The 21,904-nt window shown below is 41.9% G+C and overlaps 1 protein-coding gene and 1 pseudogene across 1 annotated transcript; both read right to left on the bottom strand.

The window, feature by feature from the left end:
- Nucleotides 1–77: 77 nt before the first annotated feature.
- On the bottom strand, nucleotides 78–1,849 carry LOC146188279 (uncharacterized). The gene is made up of 3 exons (XM_084605018.1): nucleotides 1,225–1,849; nucleotides 509–624; nucleotides 78–149 (listed from the first exon to the last, which is right to left on the bottom strand). Exons 1-3 carry the CDS (start codon nucleotides 1,553–1,555, stop codon nucleotides 78–80), a joined length of 519 nt encoding a protein of 172 aa, XP_084461144.1. The 5' UTR covers nucleotides 1,556–1,849.
- Nucleotides 1,850–3,851: 2,002 nt separating this feature from the next.
- LOC146188278 (uncharacterized) lies at nucleotides 3,852–8,283 on the bottom strand (annotated as a pseudogene).
- Nucleotides 8,284–21,904: the final 13,621 nt, after the last annotated feature.

Below are 21,904 nucleotides of genomic sequence, written 5' to 3'. Positions count from 1 at the left end.
CCCTTGTAGTTTCGATAGGCAGCTCCACTTCTGGCGGGTGGAGCGACAACAACATGCTTCCCGTCGAGCGCCCCCAATCAGTGTCGAAATTGCCACATTTCTTCAAACCCTTTCGCAATTACTTGCCATTCTTCATGACTCTCGGGTGTCTGTAAGAAAAAAAGTGCAATATTGTTAGATACTGTGCTCAACTATATTAGTACCGGTGCACAATTTCAGTGTAAAAATACTGTGGTGTAAGTCTCCATGATAACTTTTTTCAGTGTACTAGTTCATAGATAATATATGCACACATTTTGTTACTGCTAATCAAGGAACCTTAGCAAAATATGTATGCTTATATGAGCTTTTCTAGTGACGCACATATTTTTGTGCGGCAGTTTTGACCAGACTTGTACACCTGTGGACCGGGTCCAACATTACCTAAACTACAGGCAACACATTAAACTATTGATATGCATCATTGATTACATGTGAACTGCAGAAAATGGCAGTGACAGATACACACCTTCAGCACCTTTGGCTTCAAAACTTTGTACACTGCTTTGCACACTTCAAACACTATTCCATCAATAGTGTTGTGGGCTACATAAAAGGCGAACTGGAGCGACATTTCGCTGTTTCCTGAAAAAGAAAATGTGGGCATTAGTGTACTCTGGTCACCTGCATTTCCTCTAGCGATAAGATATGTGGATTTTAATACGTGGCATGTACAAAAAAAAATCCTGAAAGCCAGCTTGAAACCCACACCTGATAATGATTAAATATAAACTGCCCTTGTAGAAAAGTAGCATGCAATGCCTGCACTGTAGACATTAGGTGTGAATACTGGCAGGTAGACGGTGATATATATATATATATGTCTGCTCGTCGGCGGCACGTACCGCGCCAGCGTTTGTTTTGTTTATGTAATCGGAACTCGTATTTCCCGAGTGAGGTCCGGTGACGTGCTCCGTAGACGGTTGAGTGCTCGCCGAGCGCCAATGCGCTTATAAACAGTAATTTTCATCTCTGCCTTCATTTGCTTGAACACATCGCGACCGCACACAAGAAATGCAGCAAGCGATATGCTGAAATCATGTATTCGACTAAACTAAGAGTTTAGTTAAAAAGACGGAAAAGGCAACAAACTTCGCCGCCCACGCAGTCCCACCCATGAAGCTGTGCTGCTTTTACAGTGTGTCCGATGCCAAAAAATGTACCTGAGGCGCCATGCACGCTCACCTGTTGCAAGGTACCGGAGAGTGATCGCGAGCCTCTCTCCAGCCTGGATCGCTTCACGAAATGGTGTATCCTGCTTCGTGATAAGCGGCGAAACTGCACTCAGCAGGGACTCAAACGTAGCCGTGTCCATTCTTATCCAACGGCGGTAGTTTTCGCCATCTTCGAGGGCTAGCTCCCGCATAAGGTTCTCGTATGCGCCCTGTTGCTTCCTGCGCTGTAGCCATGGCGACACCCAGGAAGTACGCGGCTTCTTTGCCGGTGGCTCGTCGAGTAGCTCTAGAACTACTAAAGCTGCGGTAGCAGCAGCCGCCGCCGATTCAATGGCTTCCATATTCGCGGAGAGCGGAGTCTGTGGCCGGTGCCGAGCAGCGCAATGACAAAGTGAGAAAGAAAATCTCGGAACTAACACTGTAGTGCGCCCCGCTCGTGATATCGCGAGAATAGCGAGAACGAGAGGGCGTGAAGTCGGCGAGAGGTTTTCGAGGGCTGTCTGGCTAGTGCGACATGGGAGTTTGCAGACCGTCGGCCGACAGCCGTCTTGCGACCGACACGAGGAGGACGCCGACAATCGGCCGACTGTTTCCGTCGGCGCAGTGTGACATAGACGCAGACATCAGGAAGACGCTCTGTTGGCAGACCAAATCGGCCTCGTGTCGCGCTAGTGTGACAGGCCCTTTAGAGAAGGTCAGCAGGGTTCCCTTGTGGCTCTGCGGCCTCCAATGCGCGCAAAATGAGCTGGCGCTGTTGGGCGAGCTTGGTGGTAAGCAGTAGGGACTCCCACGCATCCACTGTAGCTGTATTGTCTGCGTTGTGTCGTATACATGTCCACACCATGTGAATGAATGTGGCCGGTTGTGAGCAGTGTTTGCAGCTAGGTGCAATAAGATTTGGGAAAATTTTACTCTATAGCCACGGGTTTAGAAAGGTTCCTATTTGTATTTTGCGCCAATGAACGGCCTCGCGCCGGGATAGTTCCCGGTGTGCAGGGGGGTGTAGACACCGTTTGAGCCGATAATGAGACCGGCCGTCGGTCAGCATGGCTAATATTTTTTGCATTTTGCAGATGACATGAGGAGAAGAAGCTCCGGATGAGCAGTTCTAAGGCGCACACAGTCGCCACAAAAAAAAAGTGACGAAGGACTCCAAAAGGCCGCAAAGCAGTTATCCAAATCTTCATCATATTCAAGTGTAGCAATGCGCTGCGGTTCGTTTCCTGACACAAGTATTTGCTAAAAAAAAGAAAGGAAATTGCAGCACTGAATCTAATGTGGAGATGAAAGTTTTAATATGTAACGAATTATCATTTACAGGCACGAAGACAGAAGCTGAAGCTCGGCAGAGCTTGGAAAGAAATCCTGAGACACATATTTTCCAGGTAAATATTTTCCTTCCTTTGCTGTTAGATAGTAAGTGTGCTCTTGGTAGATATTGTTCCTTTTTTTTAGATTTAATGTCTGCTGCCATCTTTAATTTTCCAGACCGGGCTAGTGGTGCGTCCCCAGCAACCCTGGCTCTGCTGCAGTCCTGACGGTCTAATCAGAGTGGGGGAAGAGACCGTTCTCATTGAAATAAATGTACATTTAAAATTAAGGATGCATCATTTATAAATTATGAAGACCGTATTTGCTATCTCCCCTATCTCACATTTATCAACGACATCATCACACTAAAAAAAAACACCAATATAACAAACAAATACTAGTGGCTATGTATGTGCTAAATGTGCAAAAAGCCATACTCTATGTTTATTCACCAAATCAATCGGTGAGTGTGAGTGTATTAAGAGATGAATTGTTTCTATGGGAGGTTATTCCAAAGATGGAGCGCTTTTACTTCAAGTTCTTTATTGCAGCGCGGTTTTGAACAGTTTTTATTCGCTAAGAAAGGAAATCTATAAATTCTTGCTTTTTCAGGATGTATTGTTTAGTTTTGAATACAAGTGTTAAATCATAGTGTGAATATTTGAATATTTTGTGTATAATATATGCATATTCTTTTGTGTATAATGTGTGCATAGTTTTACTAATTAGTATTATATTCTTGAGCATGCGTTTTAAAATGAATAAAAATTTATCATTTGCAAAAAATGGGCCATGACTCAATAAAAATATACGAGCATTTGCATTTTGTTCTATGAGGACATGGTCTGTTCTTAAATGTCATTAATATTGTACTGCAAAATTACGAGCAAGCAGCACATCCCCCCCCTCTCTTCCTCCTCTCACGCGCCGAAATTACAGGAAAGATTGCAGAGAAACTTTTCCCACCTGAAAAAAAAATAAAAGCTGGCTTAGAAGTGTGCGCGTCTTCTCGCTACTTCGCTGCTGTACAGTGATCGGCACGTCATTTAAATATGCTGCTGATTGTTTTATTTCACTTCGGTGCCGGCTCCAGCCTAGGAGCGGCCGTCTGGTTTTTGGCTCGCGCGCCCGGATGCGCCTGCCTTTGGGCATGTGCGCATCGGGCGAGTCGGCGCCGTACGTGTGCCGTTTTTATTTGCGATACTTTTGAGAGTTGAAATTGAACTGCTTTTTGGACTGGGTGGATCATGAAGTGTGGGGTGCTCTAAGTGAGGTGCGCGCTAAGGGCAAGTTTCGGCGACATACTCCAGTAATCTTTATACACTTTTATTTTCTGAGTGTTGCCATCTTTTGAACAGGACGCCGTTGAACATTGTCAGACCAAACCGGTTTTTTTATTATAGGTGGCTGCATGTTATCCAGATCCGCACACACAAAAAGTACTTTGCTCATCTGGAGGACCAAGCTGAGAGGCACTCTGTTGGACAGGATTTTGTAAATTTTTAGCCTCAGGATCACTCGTTCGACATGAATGCGCACTGACCTAATCTTGTAAGTTTTGCCCATGTCCTCCGCAGACAACTGACCTTCGGTCGAAATAAATGGTGGGATGAGAAGAACTGCACCTTTGACTTCTACACCTGCCCTAATGCAATGGAATCCTTTGTCACTTAGCACCAGATCTCCGGGCTCAATTAGCTCCAAAAACCTATAGACCTGCGTGATGAAGAAGTCTGTTTGTCTCCCTCCATATACTTCCGACACGAATGAAATCATTCCATTGAGAATAATTCCTACAAGAAATTTGACAATGTGCCTCCCTTGTGGTTAGAGTATAGTACATGCTGACAGTTTGGGTTTGATGGCATCTCTGTCCGGATTTCAGAGCAGTGTATGATAAAAGTGCAATTAGGCTAATTTACTTTAAATGCAGGCGGCATGGACATCCGAATGACCTCTCTTCAAGGGACATAGACCCAATCTCGTAGCACCACACCTAAAATATCAAGCGTTTTCTTGAAAACAGCTGATGCAGTCCTTTCATCGACTCCGAATATAATTGCCAAGGCACTGTATGTTAGCCCAAGCCGAAGGTTAGCCAAGAACAGGCACAACTTGTCCTCCCATGTTACATCTGAGTTTTTGTATGTTGAAGCAGGCAGTAAGTTCAACAACAGGCTGAACACTGGCAATGTCACCCCGCAAAGGTCTTTCAGCGCTTCCCGGTCATCCTGCAGTGATGCGAAGCCTTGAAAACCCCATCTTCTCTGCCGACTTCCAACTGTGCTAGTGACCTTCATGAGTAAGAATGAAAATACGAATTAGAGACGTCAAGACCAGATAATTCGTTGGAATAAAATATATTAGCAATTCCTATCAATTTTGAAAAATTCGTTTCTGTAGAACTGCAGACGAAACTTGCAAATAAAAAGATAAGCTCCATATGAGTAGTACCTTATCAGTCTGCTCGATATGAGTGACCTGAGTGGATGCTTCTGTACAATTTGTCATTGACAAAAAAATATTCAGTTTTCCACTCCTTGAAGGTTCTGTTTGGCATGCCTGAAAAATAAATCATGTATTTTCAACAGGTGCTTCTTGGTATTCGAAATACTCCGAAACTAAATCTAAGTAAAACATAGATCGCAGTGACAACTCGAATGCATTTAATGGGTTTACATCTGTTCATTTCAAAAGAAGAGCAGGTGCTTAGACGTCAGTTTTTGTTATTGGCAAAAGATCTGTACAATGAGGTTGCAGCTCACCAGTTTCACTTCTTGTCACCCCACAATCCTCTAGCAAATCACTGCAGTCCCTTTTATGCTGATATTGCTGAATGTTTCTTGGGTCAGTGGTGTTGGCATTTCGTCTGACATACTTGCAGGCGACTGCTGCTTTGTTGCGCTACGTAGTTTAGAATTGGCCTGATTTAGTCCTCTTTGCCACCTGCATTGGAGAAGAAATACCTTGAATAACAACAAAATATTATTGCCAGGCGTATATGCCCAGGCATTTATATTGTAGGCAGCATATATTTGTCATGCACAGCTTTCTGGCATTATAATGAATCACAACTTCTGCCATAATGCATGCACCACAGCCACATAAAATATTTCAGTCGCTTCTCATACCTTTGTGTCCCTTCTTGGCTCGGGGCTTTCTTCCTGTACTTAGACGGAAAAATACTTGGAATGTATGATGGGTGATCCTGTATGTCGCTTTTGCAGTTGTTCACAAAGTGAGTGCTGCCAACTCTAGCCGCCGCTGTTGGAACCCACGGTGTTCCATCGGGGCTATATCAAGACAGTAAATAATTATATTAAAGTAGCATACAACATTCAGTATTTAATAATTTGTTTTCACACTAAACGCTTTAACGTTTATAAGTAAATACGATTAGTAAGCGTGAACACCATGCCAATTACTACTACATTTACATGCAGTAAAACAGGCTTAAATACTGAGCTGGTCCTCGCAAGTCGGAACACTGTGGCGGTCTCTAACCTTGCTTGGTATGCGTCTGCATAAGAAATATGTTGATATCAGTCCCCCCAAAATAATTATTGCATTACCAGACACGCGGAGGGCTTACTGGCCAAAAAAAAATGTCAACCATTAGCGCGAGCTCGACTGCTAAAGGTACGGAATTACAATGAACACTGCTCAGAAATAACATTACATTTCCAACATACCAAGTTTGCTTAGCAAGAAATAAAAAAGAATCCCTTGACTCTGCGCACAGCATTTATCCAGGCTTGCTGTCTCTTTTTCATACTATTTCACCTTCAGCTCTCGGCCCCTGGTGTTCACGAAACTATTGTGAGACCCCAGGAAACAACAATAACTTTCTCCCCTCTTCGAGCGCCGCGAAATTACAGCCATGGCTGAAAGGTAAAATACTATGCTCTCCTGTGCAGCCGCGAGCACGACCGCATGTGCGCACTACGAAAGGACAGGTGAGAGCGTCGCGAGCAGCGCACGTACCAGTCGAGACTGGGAGGTTCAATGCGCTCCTCCGGCGACGGCCCCGACCAGTAGTTCAGAAATGACCGCCAGGGGAGAGACGGCGCTAGTGTAGTGGGAGCAAACTTCATGTGCGCTCTCCTATTGCTCTGGTACCTGACCAAAGCACTGTGTGTGTGTGTGTGTGTGTGCGTGCGTGTGTGTGTATGTGTGTGTGTGTCACACCCAGAGGCTCGCCAGTGATCATCACTGTGGACATATGGCTTATTAGCAAGAAAATGACAGCGCATCGTAAATGTATCCTGTTTACCCATGGACTTACGAGAAATCATATCTAAAAATGCAGTTAAAACAAAGATAAAAGATGCACTACATTAAAAGGAAATGAAAACGCGGATGCTACATTTTTGTCGTACCTTGTTATGGCTGTCATTTTCTTTTTTTTTCTTTTATGGAGCTTACTAGGGACGGATTTGGAAACTAGAAAACAGAGTGGGTAATTAATACAAAATAGATTTATCCATAAATATGTGCTACCCGTGCAGTATGCAAAACAAAGGTTAAACGCGCGTACAATATTTTAGACTGTTCTAATAGTCAGTGAACGAAATGTATGCAAGGAATGAAGCGCTTAAAAGGCCAGCAAATGAATTTGAAACATCAAACAAAACGTGAGCATACAAGCCAACGATCCCCATGTGGTTGAAAGTAGTTTGCCCATGGTATATTTCAGTTCCGGTAAAAATGATCAGTGAGTAAAATATTTTTGTTTTGACAGTAATGGTCGTGCTTGAAACAGTATTCTGACAGTATTTGACAGTTGTGACAGTAATTTCTGTTGGCGCGGCATCCTAACTTGCCCAGAACATTTTTTTTAAAGAATTTTGTGCTTGTCAACCCTTAGCAAAAAGAAGTACGTTTGGAATACACAGCGGCATATTTTTTACGCATTTTAAATGTAATTTGTATTCACGAATGTGCTCAAAATATGTCTGAAATATATTCATCAAATTCCTTGCTGAATATTCAAAATGTATTTTTAAAATGTGTCAAAAATATCGTATCTGAAAGTACATTTCGAGTATAGTTCAAATAGGTGAAAAAATATGAAGGCATTTTTTACATACTTAAAATGAATTACATATGTACTTTTGCAAATATGAAATAAATTTGTCTGAAGTACACTTCAGGTATAGTAAATGGGTGGCCCTTGAAGATATATTTGCAGCACCCTTCAAGCATCCTTAGAAAAACCATGCTTAAAATCATATTTGGGGCAGCATCTTGAAAATGAATTTAAAATGTACTTTTGTAAATGTGAAAGCAATGTGCCTAAAGTATACTTCAATTATGAAAATGGATAGTCCTTGAAAATATATTTGAAGCACACTTCAAGCTGCCCTCAAAGATCAGTGCTCAAAATCATATTTGGGGTAGCATATTGGCAATGAACTAAAAATGTATTTCTGCAAATGTGTATTTAATTTGTCAAAAGTACAATTTTAATAAACGGACACTGGGGACTAAATTTAATGATCATTAAACCTTGTGCAAATAAAAATGCATTGTAATGATGTGGATGACAGCTCGTGCGGACTGGCCACACGTGCGCATCCGAACAGTGAGGCCGTTAGCTGGAACGGTCAGGTTACGTGGCCGCGTGAGACTGGCATTTGGCAACGCATCATGATACCCTGCCAGCCGCCAGCCCGTATGTTATCTGACGCAAGCGCTCAGCGCTCCAAGCCACATGCAGGCGACGCACGCTGCTGTCCCACACCTCGCTGCCAGCCATTGGCATTAAACAATGCCGTTCATGTAGGATGCTCTTTTTGTTTTATTGTTTTCCTGTCATTTTCATTGCCGTCCGTGGGTCCACTACATTGCCATGTGTGTTCAAGCTGTCTCTGGCTCCTGGTGGACCTGGGGCCACTAACAATATCACAGACATTACACTACCTATTACCGCGCGAGCTTTTTTAAACACATAAAACAGTGCTTCGAATAGTGTGCAGAACCTATATTCATTGCTCAACCCTTAATTCGTTCTGTGGATTTTTTCAAAGGTAATAAAAATATTTTTTTTTGCATGTGAAACAAAGCTACTTTCACAGAAAGAGTGCTCAACAGTTTCTGAAATTTTAATCCAGCAGAAAAATTGACACACACATAGGTGCTATTGCACTGTATGGTGTCAAGCAAAAGACATAATGTTGCATTTCAAGAAGAGAGCTTTGTCGGGCTGGTTGGTTCATGTTGAATGGAAGGAAGGAAAAACTCAAACGGACGGGACGTGTAGGAAGGCGAGACAGACACATGAGCTACTCATGTGCCTGTCTCGCCTTCCTACGTCCGGTCCGTTTGAGCTGTTCCTTCCTTCCATTCAATGTTGCATTTACCCACAAGCTCCTGTTCCAAGAAACTGCCAAAAAGTTCTTGCACAAAGTGAGACCGAGCAGGTCGGGCTTGCATAAAATAACTATTTTGCACTTTTTACTCATTCTGGAACACACTTTTTTTCCAACTTTTGCATGGTTTTAAATATTGATAATGTCAAACTGAGCTACATTCATCAAACTGACCATCTTTCCCAATATTTTTTCATTTAAAAGGGATTTCTTGCGACTGTGGGTCTTAATCTCTGGCCATTAATGAGCTGGTGGCCAAGCAGCGCTCAATTAAGATGTGGGCTAAGGAGGCTGCGGCCCAGGATCTTATCCCCGAAGGTAGGAGGAGAGGGCCAATTTATTCTAACCTGCTTCATATATAGGACAGCAAATAACGTAACTTATGAGCAACAGGTATGAAGAGGAAAACTAAGAATGAGATGGGGTCCCTGCTTAATCCGACTGATTTGTGTAGCAACAGGGGAGACCCTGTCGAGCTGCAAAAGCAGGGATTCCCCACCATTCTCAGAGGCCCCTTTCATGTGAGGTGATCTGCACCTGCTTATATCTTCAAAGAAGTTTTAATAGTTTCCTCTCCATCCTGTGACATATATTATGTTGAGGCATGCAAAAGGAAAGAAAAATAAAGAGCCTCTGCCCTTGCCACAAAGTATAACGGGCTTCCATCCTGTGACAGTCGACTACATGAAAAAAAATGTAATTGAAAGAACTGATGCAAGTAATTTTTTTTTACACCGCCACCTTCATCCCTATCACTATCGCCCTTCATCTCTCAAATAGTTCTGTCTGTTCTTTTCTGCTTCTTTAGGGGAGGAAAATGGGCTGTATCAGAGTGAGTGCCGGACTAGTCATGCCTGACTGTTAATGGCTTTGCTTCTGTTCTGTGTGGTGCCAAACTAATGCATCACTCTCGCACTAATCGCAATAATCACATCTTGTCCTTCTTAAGTTTAATATAGATAGAATAAAATGGGGCATATTGCAGAAGTGTAGGATAAAAGTGAGTAAGGACAAAAAAAAAAGGGGGTGGGGGTGTTTATGTAAGCGCTTTAGCCCACGGCTATTTTTTAAATCTGGAAAAGACATTAGAAAATTAGCGCTCAAAATCCAGTCAGGCTGAGCAAAATGTGGTTATTTTCATCATGGTAAATGAAAGCAGCTTTTCTTTATGCCCTCTAACTTTCCAAACAAGTGTTTGTTGCAATCTATAGTTATTCCTTTCTGTGCAAAAAAAAAAGAAAATCTCTTAGCTGGCATCTTTATTTTAATGAATCTGCAAAAAGCTATGAAGTTTCGAGCTCTAGACTGGCTGCTTCATCAAGTAGGCATGGCTGAAATCATATTTAAACAATGTGTTGAAACTTTACGGATATATGGAAGCACAAATCATGACTCATGTGTCCCTTTGTAACTTATGAGCTGCTCTCAGTGACGTATGTATCATTGTAGGACAATAATCACGAAGGTTGCAAGACATTCAAAAATTTATTACACATTTTAAACCAACAAAGAATGGTGACTGCACAAAGAAAATAATAGAATAAAAATACAACAGCCCCTGTTCTACAGAATGAAATTAGTGAGAATACGAGCCATCCATTAGAATCAGCAAGTGACACCCGAAGAGCAATGGAGTCAAAACAATAAGCTTAGCCCATTCACGAAGTCAGAGACAACCACGGCTTCATCTTGCGTTATGAGCCTTTGTTTTAGCCATTCTGTGTAGTTGCCTGTAACCCAGTTGTTTGAGCATCAAAAAAAAAATGTAACACACTGAAATCGAGTAGGACGTCGAAAGCTTTTGTGCACAGGTGGCAATTGATGGAGATGAGGACATCCAGTGCACAGTGCAAGAGTGTGTTGCAGTCTGCACATGGGGGGATCCACTGCAGTTATAGCTACAGCACTTCATACTTGCTTCCCATGAGTCATTCCTGGGTTTGAATCCACTATGTCCCCATTGTTTCTTTTTAGTGTGAAAGCACTACAAGCAGACACACAAGCATTAGACAATTTGGCTATGCCCTGAACCGCTGGATTAGTGCTAAATACATTCATGCTCACATAAGGCACAATAAAAGACACTAACTTCAAAGCATCCTGCCCATTCGTAGCTGACCATATTTGCCAAAAGCCTAGACAGTCAAAGCCTAAGAAGCTGATGCCCACCTGCCCCCTTTGCCCCATTACTGCTGCCATAATACTCAACAAATTGGAGGAAGCCGCTGGCTTGGTAATCGCGGAACAATTTTGTTATGAAGACGAAATCATCTACAATATTCTTACTGATATTGCCACCAACTGACCCTGCCACTCTGTCACTGACACAACAGCTCTAGCCAACTCTGGCACCGACCCTGCCCAGAACATGCAAGTTCCAACTGTCAACTTTCAGAATTGGCAAGCCTCGCTGCCTCAAGCATTCACAAGAGCAGTGAATGTTATATGACCTTGCTGGACTCCTTGTTTGTGACTTTTAATGGTGACAGAAAGCCATTAATGAATAGATGTCAAGATGATCATAAGTATACCCAACAGCTTGCCATTTCAGATCACTTGCCCCCCTCTCTCCCGTTTATATCACCCTTTCAAAACATGATGCTCCAAGCCTTCATTACCATTTCAAAAGCTGATCAGAGTGGAAGCAAGTGCTTATATAGTGCAGTTTGGCAAGCAACTTTTTCTTATAAAGGCAAGATCTTGTCAATGTGCCTGAGTAAGCCAGCAGCGAGGAATTCACTTCACCAAAGACAAGATATCTGGAACGTGCCCACTCCCATTAACTGACAAAGATATATTAGTAGCCGATTTAGGAGGAGGAACAACTTTTATTTCATTTATCTCTTTCTTCCCAAGTGGAGCCCTGTGTTCAGTGCTCCATGTGCCACCACTTTCCTCCAGGCCCGTCAGAATACAATTGTAAGAGGTGCAAAAGAAAAAAAAAATGAAAAATGCCAGAAAGTGAAAAAAAAACAAACAAACATAGAGACAAAAAATAATGGGAAAAAGAAGATGCACAGAGAACACATCCTTCACTACATCAGATTTAAACTGTACCCAAATACTCGCCAAGCAGGCAAAATTGGGAAAGGTGTATGAAAGGGTAAATGAAGCACAACTATAAATACATACCTCATAGAAGCCACATGACAGGAAAAAAAAACAAGCTTACTTGTAACAATGGCAAAAAACTTAGCAGGGAGAAGTAAAATGTACATATATATATATATGTATGTAAAAGAATTAGCAAAAATGACAAATGTAAAAGTAAAGGCAATAAAAAACTCAGTAAGCATCCATGACTGGAAAACTTCCAAAATGCATAAAGCTGCACAAGTGGAAACAAGGAGTGAAAGAGGAAACTGACACTTACTAAAGGTAAGGCCTATTGCACCAATACTGCAGGCTTCCGGAGCTCAAAAAAAAAGCCTCAGTGAATAACAGTGCACCACAGAGGAGTTATGAAATGTATCGACACAACTCGTGTAACTATTGTTAAAGCATCTAGCAGAGCTGGTTCAGTCTAAAGGAGTAAGTCAGGCCTGCACATCGCAGCACCTCCAGCAAAAAATAATAATAAAAAATAAAAAAATAATAATAATAAAAAGAAAGAAGTGGTATGCCCAAAGTAACTATTTGCCGACAAAGAAGCAGGAGCCCTCCTCTCTACAGAGCATGGTAGGGGGTTTGCAGGGGGTCTGACACCTTCCAATTACCTAGCTCAGTCTTCAAACCTCATTGGAGTGCAGATGATCTCTATCAGAGGTGAGATGGTCAACACCAGGCTATTTAGCTGAGTCAATTTGTTTCTTTTCTACCAAGGGCAGTCATACTCGCTTTCTAGCCACAGTTTGAGTAACTGTCACATGACACCAAAGCAGGCACAATGTTGGTAATCAGGGATGAAACCATCCACCACATCAAAACGAGGTCACGGCAGGTCTCTTGACTCTATTAATAAATAGGCACTTAAGGCGTGCCTTTTCTAGCCACTTCAATATGCTTCACAGCAGTCCTGCACACTGGAGCAGGATCTCAATATTCATACGAAGAGCCCCCAGGGTAGTAACACCAGCCACACCCATAAAAACCATTAAATTGTTTATAGTTTCTGACTGCTGAACGAATGGCATCCACTGAATACGCAGCTGCAAATACCCTTATTTGGACCTGTTCTCCATGTTTAACTAATGGAAATCCTAAGGAAAGCTTCTGTAGCTCCTTTGCAAAGGGTGTAAAAAGAGTGGTCATGTTTGGCTTTGAAAAACCAAAACAAATAGCAGGCATAAGCATGTTCTGCTTTCAGACTGCAAGGTCCAGCTCAAGAATATCACACTGAACTGGCCAGATGTCAAAAGTTAATTTTTAAAACACTTTAATTCTATCTGTATTCCACAATAGTGAAATATTGTGAGTTGAAAAATCAGCCGACATGCCTGGCATGTTCTATGCCATCCACTACGTCATCACACTTCCTCCTATTCTTTGCGGAAGCAACTTCAAGTTTTGCTGCCCAAGAATTCGTTGAAGCTGCTCTTTCAAAGGAATTACAAGGAAGGAAGAGCAAAAGGCTATGTCGATATCCCATTCACAGTTCTCGCTGTGAATCTCAATCTGAGCTGTACTACCCAAGTACCTGGTACAATCAAGACAATAGAAGTGGTTCTCAGCTTCAGGAATGTGCACACCCAAAGCTTTGAAAAGCAAGTATATTTCAATTTTTGGAGCTTTTCCTGGGTACTAGATGATATTCAGCAGGTCCAGCGGGTCTGTCATCCCCCTGGTCGCTGACTTTATGGCGCATCACATAGGACATGAGAAGGGCTGCAACTTGTGTCCTCTCATCAGCAACTTGCAAAGTACTTTGTTGAGCTCTGCAGTCAGCATCTTAAAATAAATGAGATATTCCACAAATATTAATTGGAGGAAAATGTTAGTTCACATGAAATTTTCCTACAGTCCACTTATACATAAGTGCCAAATAGCAGAGTCTAAATGATACAATGACAGGTGTATTTTACTGACAAACAGTGCGATATGGTTCCTTGCATGATAAATTCCATTTTTTTTACATTTGTTAGGGTCAGCATAAAGGTGAGCATGTACTGAACATGCAAGCCAGAGAAAGGTTATCTGCCCAAAATGCTTAACATTTGCACTTCATTCAAAACTTTTGGTGTCATGATGGAATTATCCTTTACAATTATATACACATAATAAACTCAATTTGGAACTACAATTAGTGTATACTGAAAGTTGCATCCTTCTAATTTATGTTATATATGGCATTTAAATCTTCAGCATTTCAGAAAAAAAGAAACATGCTAACTTGAGTACCTCAGTCTTCATCAGAACCTGAGCTGTCTGCATCATTTGGCACAGGATAAGGTACTGGCACTTCTTCCTGCTTTGATAAAAAAATGTTGTTAGTCCAGAGGAGAAAATCTTGCCTCACTCAATAAGAACTTCGCCCAGCTTTCCTTTCTGAAATTATTGAAGCTTAAAATATTTATATCATGGCAAGCTTCATGAACAGCACTGCACGCCACTTACAACTATTAAATGACAGTAGCATACTAATCAATGTTGCATGGCAGTTTCATTAGGCCAAGGAGGGGGAGCAGAAAAGTGGAGACAACAGATCCAATTCTTTAAAAAAAGAGAGGATGGCCACTACATGCAATTCATTTTTATAATCAGTTTATGAGGCTCGATAAACGTTTAAAGAGACAATAGCTATCCCTGCTAGTTTCCTATTTAACTAAAATTTGTTCAATTACTTTTTATATCTTCACATAAAGGCTGGTTCACATGCAGGCAATTGAGTGAACTCAGTGGTGAGCGGCATCGACACAGCAAAAAATTTCCAACAGGTTGGAACTGGAGAGCTCGAGCTGCCATGACAGCTCAAAATAAGTGTTTTTTAGTTACTCCGGCAGAAATCGCTGGAGTTTACACTTGCATGTAAAACAGGCTTAAGCGCTCATATGGCAATTATAATTTTAAAAGCAACTGTTATAACTGAAATTCATTGAAACGCCCACCTAAAGCCGTATATGTAAACACTTTGGATGTTAAGGGGTATCAATGGAAGGAAAAGGAGAAATGCTACATGGTGAACGCTGGAAGGCCAAGTTTGCTACATGGCCGCTTGCCAACTGCAAGCCAAAAAGTGTTCGTAATTTCAGTATCTGGAACGATATTCAGCCAGGAAGAGCACCTTTTTTAGTAGTCTTGGCGGCATTAGAGTTAAAATCAGCAATTCTCCAGAACTAAACATTTAAATATCTAAATGTACATTGGAAAAATGTAAATCTTAAGCGACTACATTGCCATAGGTCAAGCACCCATCTTTTATGTCTTTTATGATAACCTGAGTCTCCTAACATTGTGGCATCCTATGGCAGACACGAGTAATTGTGTGCAGCGGGGGGTAATTATGGCGTGCTCTTGTTGCAGCAAAAACATGAAGATGCACGTGGTAGCACTGACTGACCATGATTTTGCTTTTTCCAGAGCCACACATGGCTCCTCCTAATGGTCAAGCTAGATACGTACATAGATCTGATTCTGCTAAACAATATTTAAGTATATATTTAGCAATTTTTTGCTTCCACCTTGCGCAGCTGCTAAATTAGAGGAGAAAAGAGTAACTCAGGCCCCACCAACTTTGATGCATAGAAGGTGACAAAGCCCTGACTAAACCTTGAAGCATATTTTTGTTTATCCACTTCCCTCCAAAATCACAGTGACATACCTCTCTAAGTCACTGAACTGCTTTTTGCATAATTATCGCAGGCATTACTGATCACAGAATCTCACTCTTGGTAGCGCGAGTAACACTCAAGCTGAAAGAAAACTAAAAAACCTTCAGCGTGGTGCATATCAAAGTCACATCCTTGTTTATGCAACAATGTGACCAGGGCTTAAAGTGCTGTTTTGTGATATGGGTCAGGTATTAAAAGGTGGGAAAGAAAAAAATAAAAAGTATCTGAAGATCCACTGACTTTTCAGTAAATCCATACAACTATAGGTGTCATTGGCATTAAAATTATGATCTTAAAGTCATCAATAAAGCTTGACAGAAGCAAATTAACAGGCTTTAGTGAGTGACTTTATATTTATTGATGACCAACCTCAGATAGGGTGTCCCCTAAGCATGGTAAACACACTTGATAACACTGTGTATTTTGGAAACTGCAACTTTGTGACATTGGAAACCCTGTCCTCCTACAGGTGCTCTCATTTTTCAGCTTTTGTCAAGCCATTTCCTTGCTTTAGCAGCAACTCAGCCACTAATTCCTGTTTCTTGCCGACAGCCAACTGGCACTGAGGCTATCAGCGTTCAGAGCGATAAATGAATTTGAAACCTGCACGGTCCTTTCTCCATGAATATGAACATAATACTACGCTTTCATACATAGTCATCTTAATTACAGCATTACGACTTGGGATTTCATATATCCTTCACACGTGACATCACACCACTACAACACGTACAAAACCAAGCTTTACGTATATTTACACTCAGCCCATACCGTGCCAATATTCTCAAGTTTTTTCAGCAACTTAACATTCTTCCCATCTCTGCCTTACTCACGTATAACTTAGGCACTTTCACATATTGTTTTGTTAGTGACAAGAATCTTCTCTAGTTTATATATCGTCAAGATCTTACTGACCCCAATACCACTAGATTTTCATCAAGAAGTAATTTTCTCCTGCCAAGAGTGAGCACTAATTACCGTAGTTGGATTCACATCAGTCAAAGCATGAAATAACATACCCCCGGACATCAAATCAAGTCTTTTGCTACATTTGTTTAATGGCGCTCGTTTTGTTCTTCAATTGTTCAATCATTCAGTGCCACCAACTAATGAAATACTTCATACACACTTCATAAAAAGTTACTTTTAAAACTTTTTTTGCACATGTTCACTTGTTTGTATTAATATTTGAATAATGGATACTTGTATTTTCTTGTATTACTTTACGCTATGCTGCTGTTCTTCCTTTCATTTTTTTTATGATGTGATACTACTTGTCGTGTCTACGGTTACTTCTATGTGGGATATTCTATAATTTAAGAATGAATTTTTTTCCTTGCCTCTATAACATTTATTTGTTATAGAGGCAAGGGAGAAAAAATTATTATTGTTATAACATACTATATTTTTACTTTGTACATTTGCTGTTACCACTGCTCCCTTTCATAACTCGTTTTAATTAGCTGAGGAGGTCCCAGTACAGTACGTTTCACTATGGGACTCCTTTTGTATTTATTTATTATGTATGTAATGTTATCATATATGAAGTGCAATAAACTTGAAACTTGACAAAAAAATTGAAATCTTAGACCCTGGTTGCAGTTTTAGTTTGAATCTTTATACCTCAATCTTCTTTTTTTTTTCTACTTGCAGCACAATAGGTTACAAAAAAAAAACAAGCACGAGAGCTACTGTAACGTTTCCATAACAAATTCTGGGACAGGCCAAACTAAAATGTTACAATTTTACCTGCGCTGTTGCCGGCTGCTCCAGGAGACTGTCATGCACATCTGTGCCTACTGGCAAGCAATATCTTGTTTTGGCCTGATGTAAGAAAGGCAGGGTTATTGGTTATCACGTTTATCACTTTTTAGTGGCAGCTCTAATAGGACACCAAGTTTCTCAACAGAGGAATAAAAGGTATTTTGAAACATCTCAAAATAAAGACCATCAAGGAAAGAATGCAGTGTGAGATGTCATGTGTAAACTATGCTAACTGTGCTTAGCTTGAACTGTGCTGAAAATTAGATACCAGATTATAAATCGAGAAACTTCGTACTGTGCGAATATGAAGTTCCTTGTAGTGGGGGCAACTGAAACAAATATATAATTAAACACTGACAACTTTGTGCCATGAGCGTTCTCTTTCTCTGCCAAAAGCCTTTTTCATACCTGGCATCAATCCAGGGGCACCTCTCTATCCTTGTCTTCATCAATGCTCTGTGTAACCTGGTAACAAAGAGCATAGATGTTAAACAATAAATCAGCCGACTTTCATGAAACATCGGGCACACCGTTAACATACATTCAAGTAAAGCTTCGAATACAGAGCTCTATGCAACATGCTGAAGAGCATGTACCCCCACCCTTACACACACATACACACACACACACAGTGGCCATCCTACTATGGTATATATCTAATAATGTAAATAATATATCCTTGTTCATATGTTAACTGCATGGAACTAAAATAGTAGAGTTAGGGCAAGGGTGATGCATTAGTTTTTCAGCTCACAGAATCCAAGCACAAGCTATTTAACAATCAGACGTGGAGGTAATGCATAAAAGACTAGTTCTGGACTCACACTGATATGGCCTGTTTTCCTCCTCCAAAGCGGCAGAAAAACATTGGTGCAACTATTTGAGAGATGTAGATGTAGGGTAATTGTGATGGTGGTGGCAGAAAAATATTTTCCTCATTATCTCATTTATTGTGCAGTTCCCTTTTTTCAATGTTGTCTATCACCACAGGACTGTGAGATTCACAGTAAACCATTAAAATCACTTCTCCAGTCACTAAGCAAGTGCAGATCACCTCACAAAAAGGGACCTCCTAGAAATCCTGTTTTTGCATCTCGACAAGGTCTCTCAACAGCTAAACAAAAATTATGCGGGGACCCCGTCTCCTCGTTCTGGTTTTCTCTCTAAGTGCCTGTTGCTGGAAGTTCCATTATTTGTGATTGCATATATGATGCAGCTTAAAACAAAGTCCCCCCCCCTTCCCCCTCCCTCCTACTCTCATAGGTTGCAGCCCACTGGGAGCAGAGAGCTTATTTAAGATGACACTTAGTCTATGAAGGTGCTGTACGGAATACCGTGCCAATTACTGTAAAAGGTCAGTAAACATGGCGTCAGTGTAATGTCCAGCCCCCAGGCAGTGAGAGATTCAAAGTAGGAACATCCGAGATGTTTGGCGTACTTATAACTCCCCCCCCCCCCCCCGCCACTTTTTTTTTTTTTACGGGATCTCGACTGCGCACACACTTATGCAAATGAAACGCTCCTCAAAGACTGAGCTTTCTGACCCCAGAACAATTATTAGACTCGGCTCTATGTTTTCAAATAAAATGAATTAACACCATGATCTTCACTGGTTAGAGATTGAACAGCAAGCCCAGATTTGAGTAAAGTCTGTCCGCGCGTCTTTAGCCAACCGAGTTCGAACGTATATATTTACCTCTCCGGCCGCCTTGTACTACTGCAGAGTGATCGGTAGAACTGTCGTCGTCGTAGATCTCGCCAAACTGGGGGCGTCGAAGTCAGAAGTGTTCCACCGCTCGAAGAGGCATGAGAGGTCTCGGCAGCCATGTGCATTCTGAACCGCCGATTTTCCGTTTTTCTGTGCATGAGCACATATCTTGCTCAAGGTGGCGTTTGAACCTTAAAGGCATAGCGCGCGTCGTTCCACAGGTTCCACAGTCCCCCTTTTGTCACAGAACGCACATCGACGAATCAGTCCAATAAAATGTATCCAGAAATCGTCCTGCCTTTACAGCTAGGCCTAGGCCTTCCCTTGGCAAAGCGGTGTGTGTTTGTCGATTAACTCTAAGGGCCTATGGTTTGGTCGTTTGGTGCAAGTTTGGTGTGGTTGGTGTGGTGATTAAATAGATAACTGCCACATATCTGGCAAATAGTGTAGATCATGAACGTAAATGTACATACCACTGAAATTAAGTGGTACTATGCGCCACCTGCCTTTTGTATTTTGTGAAAACTACCTTGCAACAGTAGCCCTTAAGCCACAGAATCCTTGGCCTACATCGTTTTAATTCACTCGTTTTCATTCTCGGGATAAAAATTCAAACGCTGAAGAGCGTGAAAGACTGTCCGTTGAACATGCATGGGTACATGAGTGCAGCCGCGGTATCCAAGTTGAAACGGACGTTCAGGGCACAAGATTAATTCCCGGGTCACTCGAAATTGAATTTGGCTTTCTTGCAGTAACGCACTTGCACAATTGAACCGCTGAACGATTATGTTCTAATTGCCATAGTTTTTTCTTCAAGGACAATATGTATAGTTATTTGATACTGCCCATGGTAAATTGCATGGTCTAATTGTTTATAGAACTTAATTCCCAGTTGATATATCTGGCTGGCTTATAGAAATTTCTTGCAAAAAGGGTCTTGGGTTCGCGCTGCAAGCTTTCATGCTCTACGTGCTTCCAGCATTAACACACGCTCGACCCCATGACTAGAGCACTGCACCTGATTTTCCGGTCCGGGCCCGGTGCCCACCGTTTAAAGGCCGAGCCCAGCCCGGGCCCATAACTCCAAGTCCGGGACTGGCCCTGGCTCATGCACACATGAACCAGGCGCGTACCTGGCCCGCGTTTCCACTAGGCCCGCCCCAGGCCCGACAAAGTCTGCATGCGCAGACGCCTTAAAAATGTATTGCTTACCGCCAGTACATAAAAATAAGCCAAGATGAGACAAAAAAAAAGAAACTTACAGTAACAATATTCTCAACAGAGAATTAAGGGCAGTAGTATCTGTAGAAGCAAAGGTTTCGTCAAGAGAGTTTTGGGAAGACATTTTACTCCTCTGTCTACAATACGCTTTCTTTTATTCGGCGTCAAATAAATCACTGGACCAAATTCAGCGGCAGGTTTCCTTCATTTCCGAAAGAAGCTGTATACACAGAAAGCCCCGGCCCGCGGCCCGTTCCCATGCAGTGTTCTACCGACCCCCTGCCCCAATCCCGATCACGTATATAACACAAGCAAATATACGGGACGTCGTGTCAGACACGTATGGCGAGCTTAGTACGGATCACACATATGCTCTTTCACATATGTACTACAATCAGCTGAATACGGCAGCGACGATGCCTTGCGATGTGTTTGCTAACACGTTGAAATGGCCACAGAGCGTAGCGTGGCGGAACGTCCGTGGCCACGATGGCCACGATGCCGATCTTCTCTGTCTCTTACTCAAGTGATTAAGAGGGACTCACGTATACCACTTTCAGGACTAGATCATACCTCCTAAACCTCCTGCGTCCCTTTTGTTTTCCTGAATACATTCGAGGGGTGCACATACATCATGACTGATGTTTTGTGGTCGTGTGCGCCTCTCAGCTAGCAGTTCTAGTGAAATGATGCAGAGACAGCGAGAAAGCCGAATTGTTATCCTTTTGAACAATCGTCCTCATAACGCTGCGGACAAGTTCTTCGTTAACTTCCGGCCAAAAGGAGCAACTTGCAGTACGACTTGTCTGACGACGGCGACCGCTATCTGACAAAAAAATAAAAATAAAATAAGAATGGAGTTGATAATGAAATTGCTACGCCTTTGTATATGAAGCTGTACACATTATGGTGCGTTACAAAACCTAAGCAGACACAAAAGCAGATGCAGAAGGAGCTGTGTAAGAACATTGTGTGTGTCAATGTCAAGCAAGACAAAAATGTGTCGTGTAGGCTTATACAATTTGAAAAATAAATATATATATAAAAAAGTTGCTTGTATTACGGCCTCCGAGATCACCAAACGCGCGCGTTTGGTGATCTCGGAGGCCATGCTTGTATACATGGTAAAAAGATGTCATCAGTGAAAAAAAAAAATAAATGAGGAAAAATATTGTTAAAATAGAATAACAAGGGCTAGATTTAGGCTAAATGGTGTGAGTTACTACCAAAAGAAGAGACAGAAACATTATTTACTCCTTATAGGTGGCGGGTGCGACACACGTGCGATTAGGCCATTTTGGGATCCATTGGTGACATGTGACACCTTGTTCAGGTTCGCGCTGTTCCAATTTCCCGATGAGTCTTTTGCTGTAGAGTATGTTAATGTAATTCAGGGGCACGACGCAGTCGTCAAACGTAACTCAAAAACCTTGCCGACGTTCAGCGGCCCTTCACAGAAGGTCAATCGAATAAACGTTGCCTGGCCCGAGAGGATAAAAAACGGCGGGCAACTGGCTCATCAAAGCTGCTCGTCGCGCAAGCTGTCAA

This window comes from Amblyomma maculatum, chromosome 5 (assembly GCF_055883805.1).
Source record: "Amblyomma maculatum isolate TAMU_Amacu chromosome 5, ASM5588380v1, whole genome shotgun sequence".
Classification (NCBI taxonomy): domain Eukaryota; kingdom Metazoa; phylum Arthropoda; class Arachnida; order Ixodida; family Ixodidae; genus Amblyomma; species Amblyomma maculatum.
This window is presented reverse-complemented; position numbering and strand designations above follow the sequence as displayed.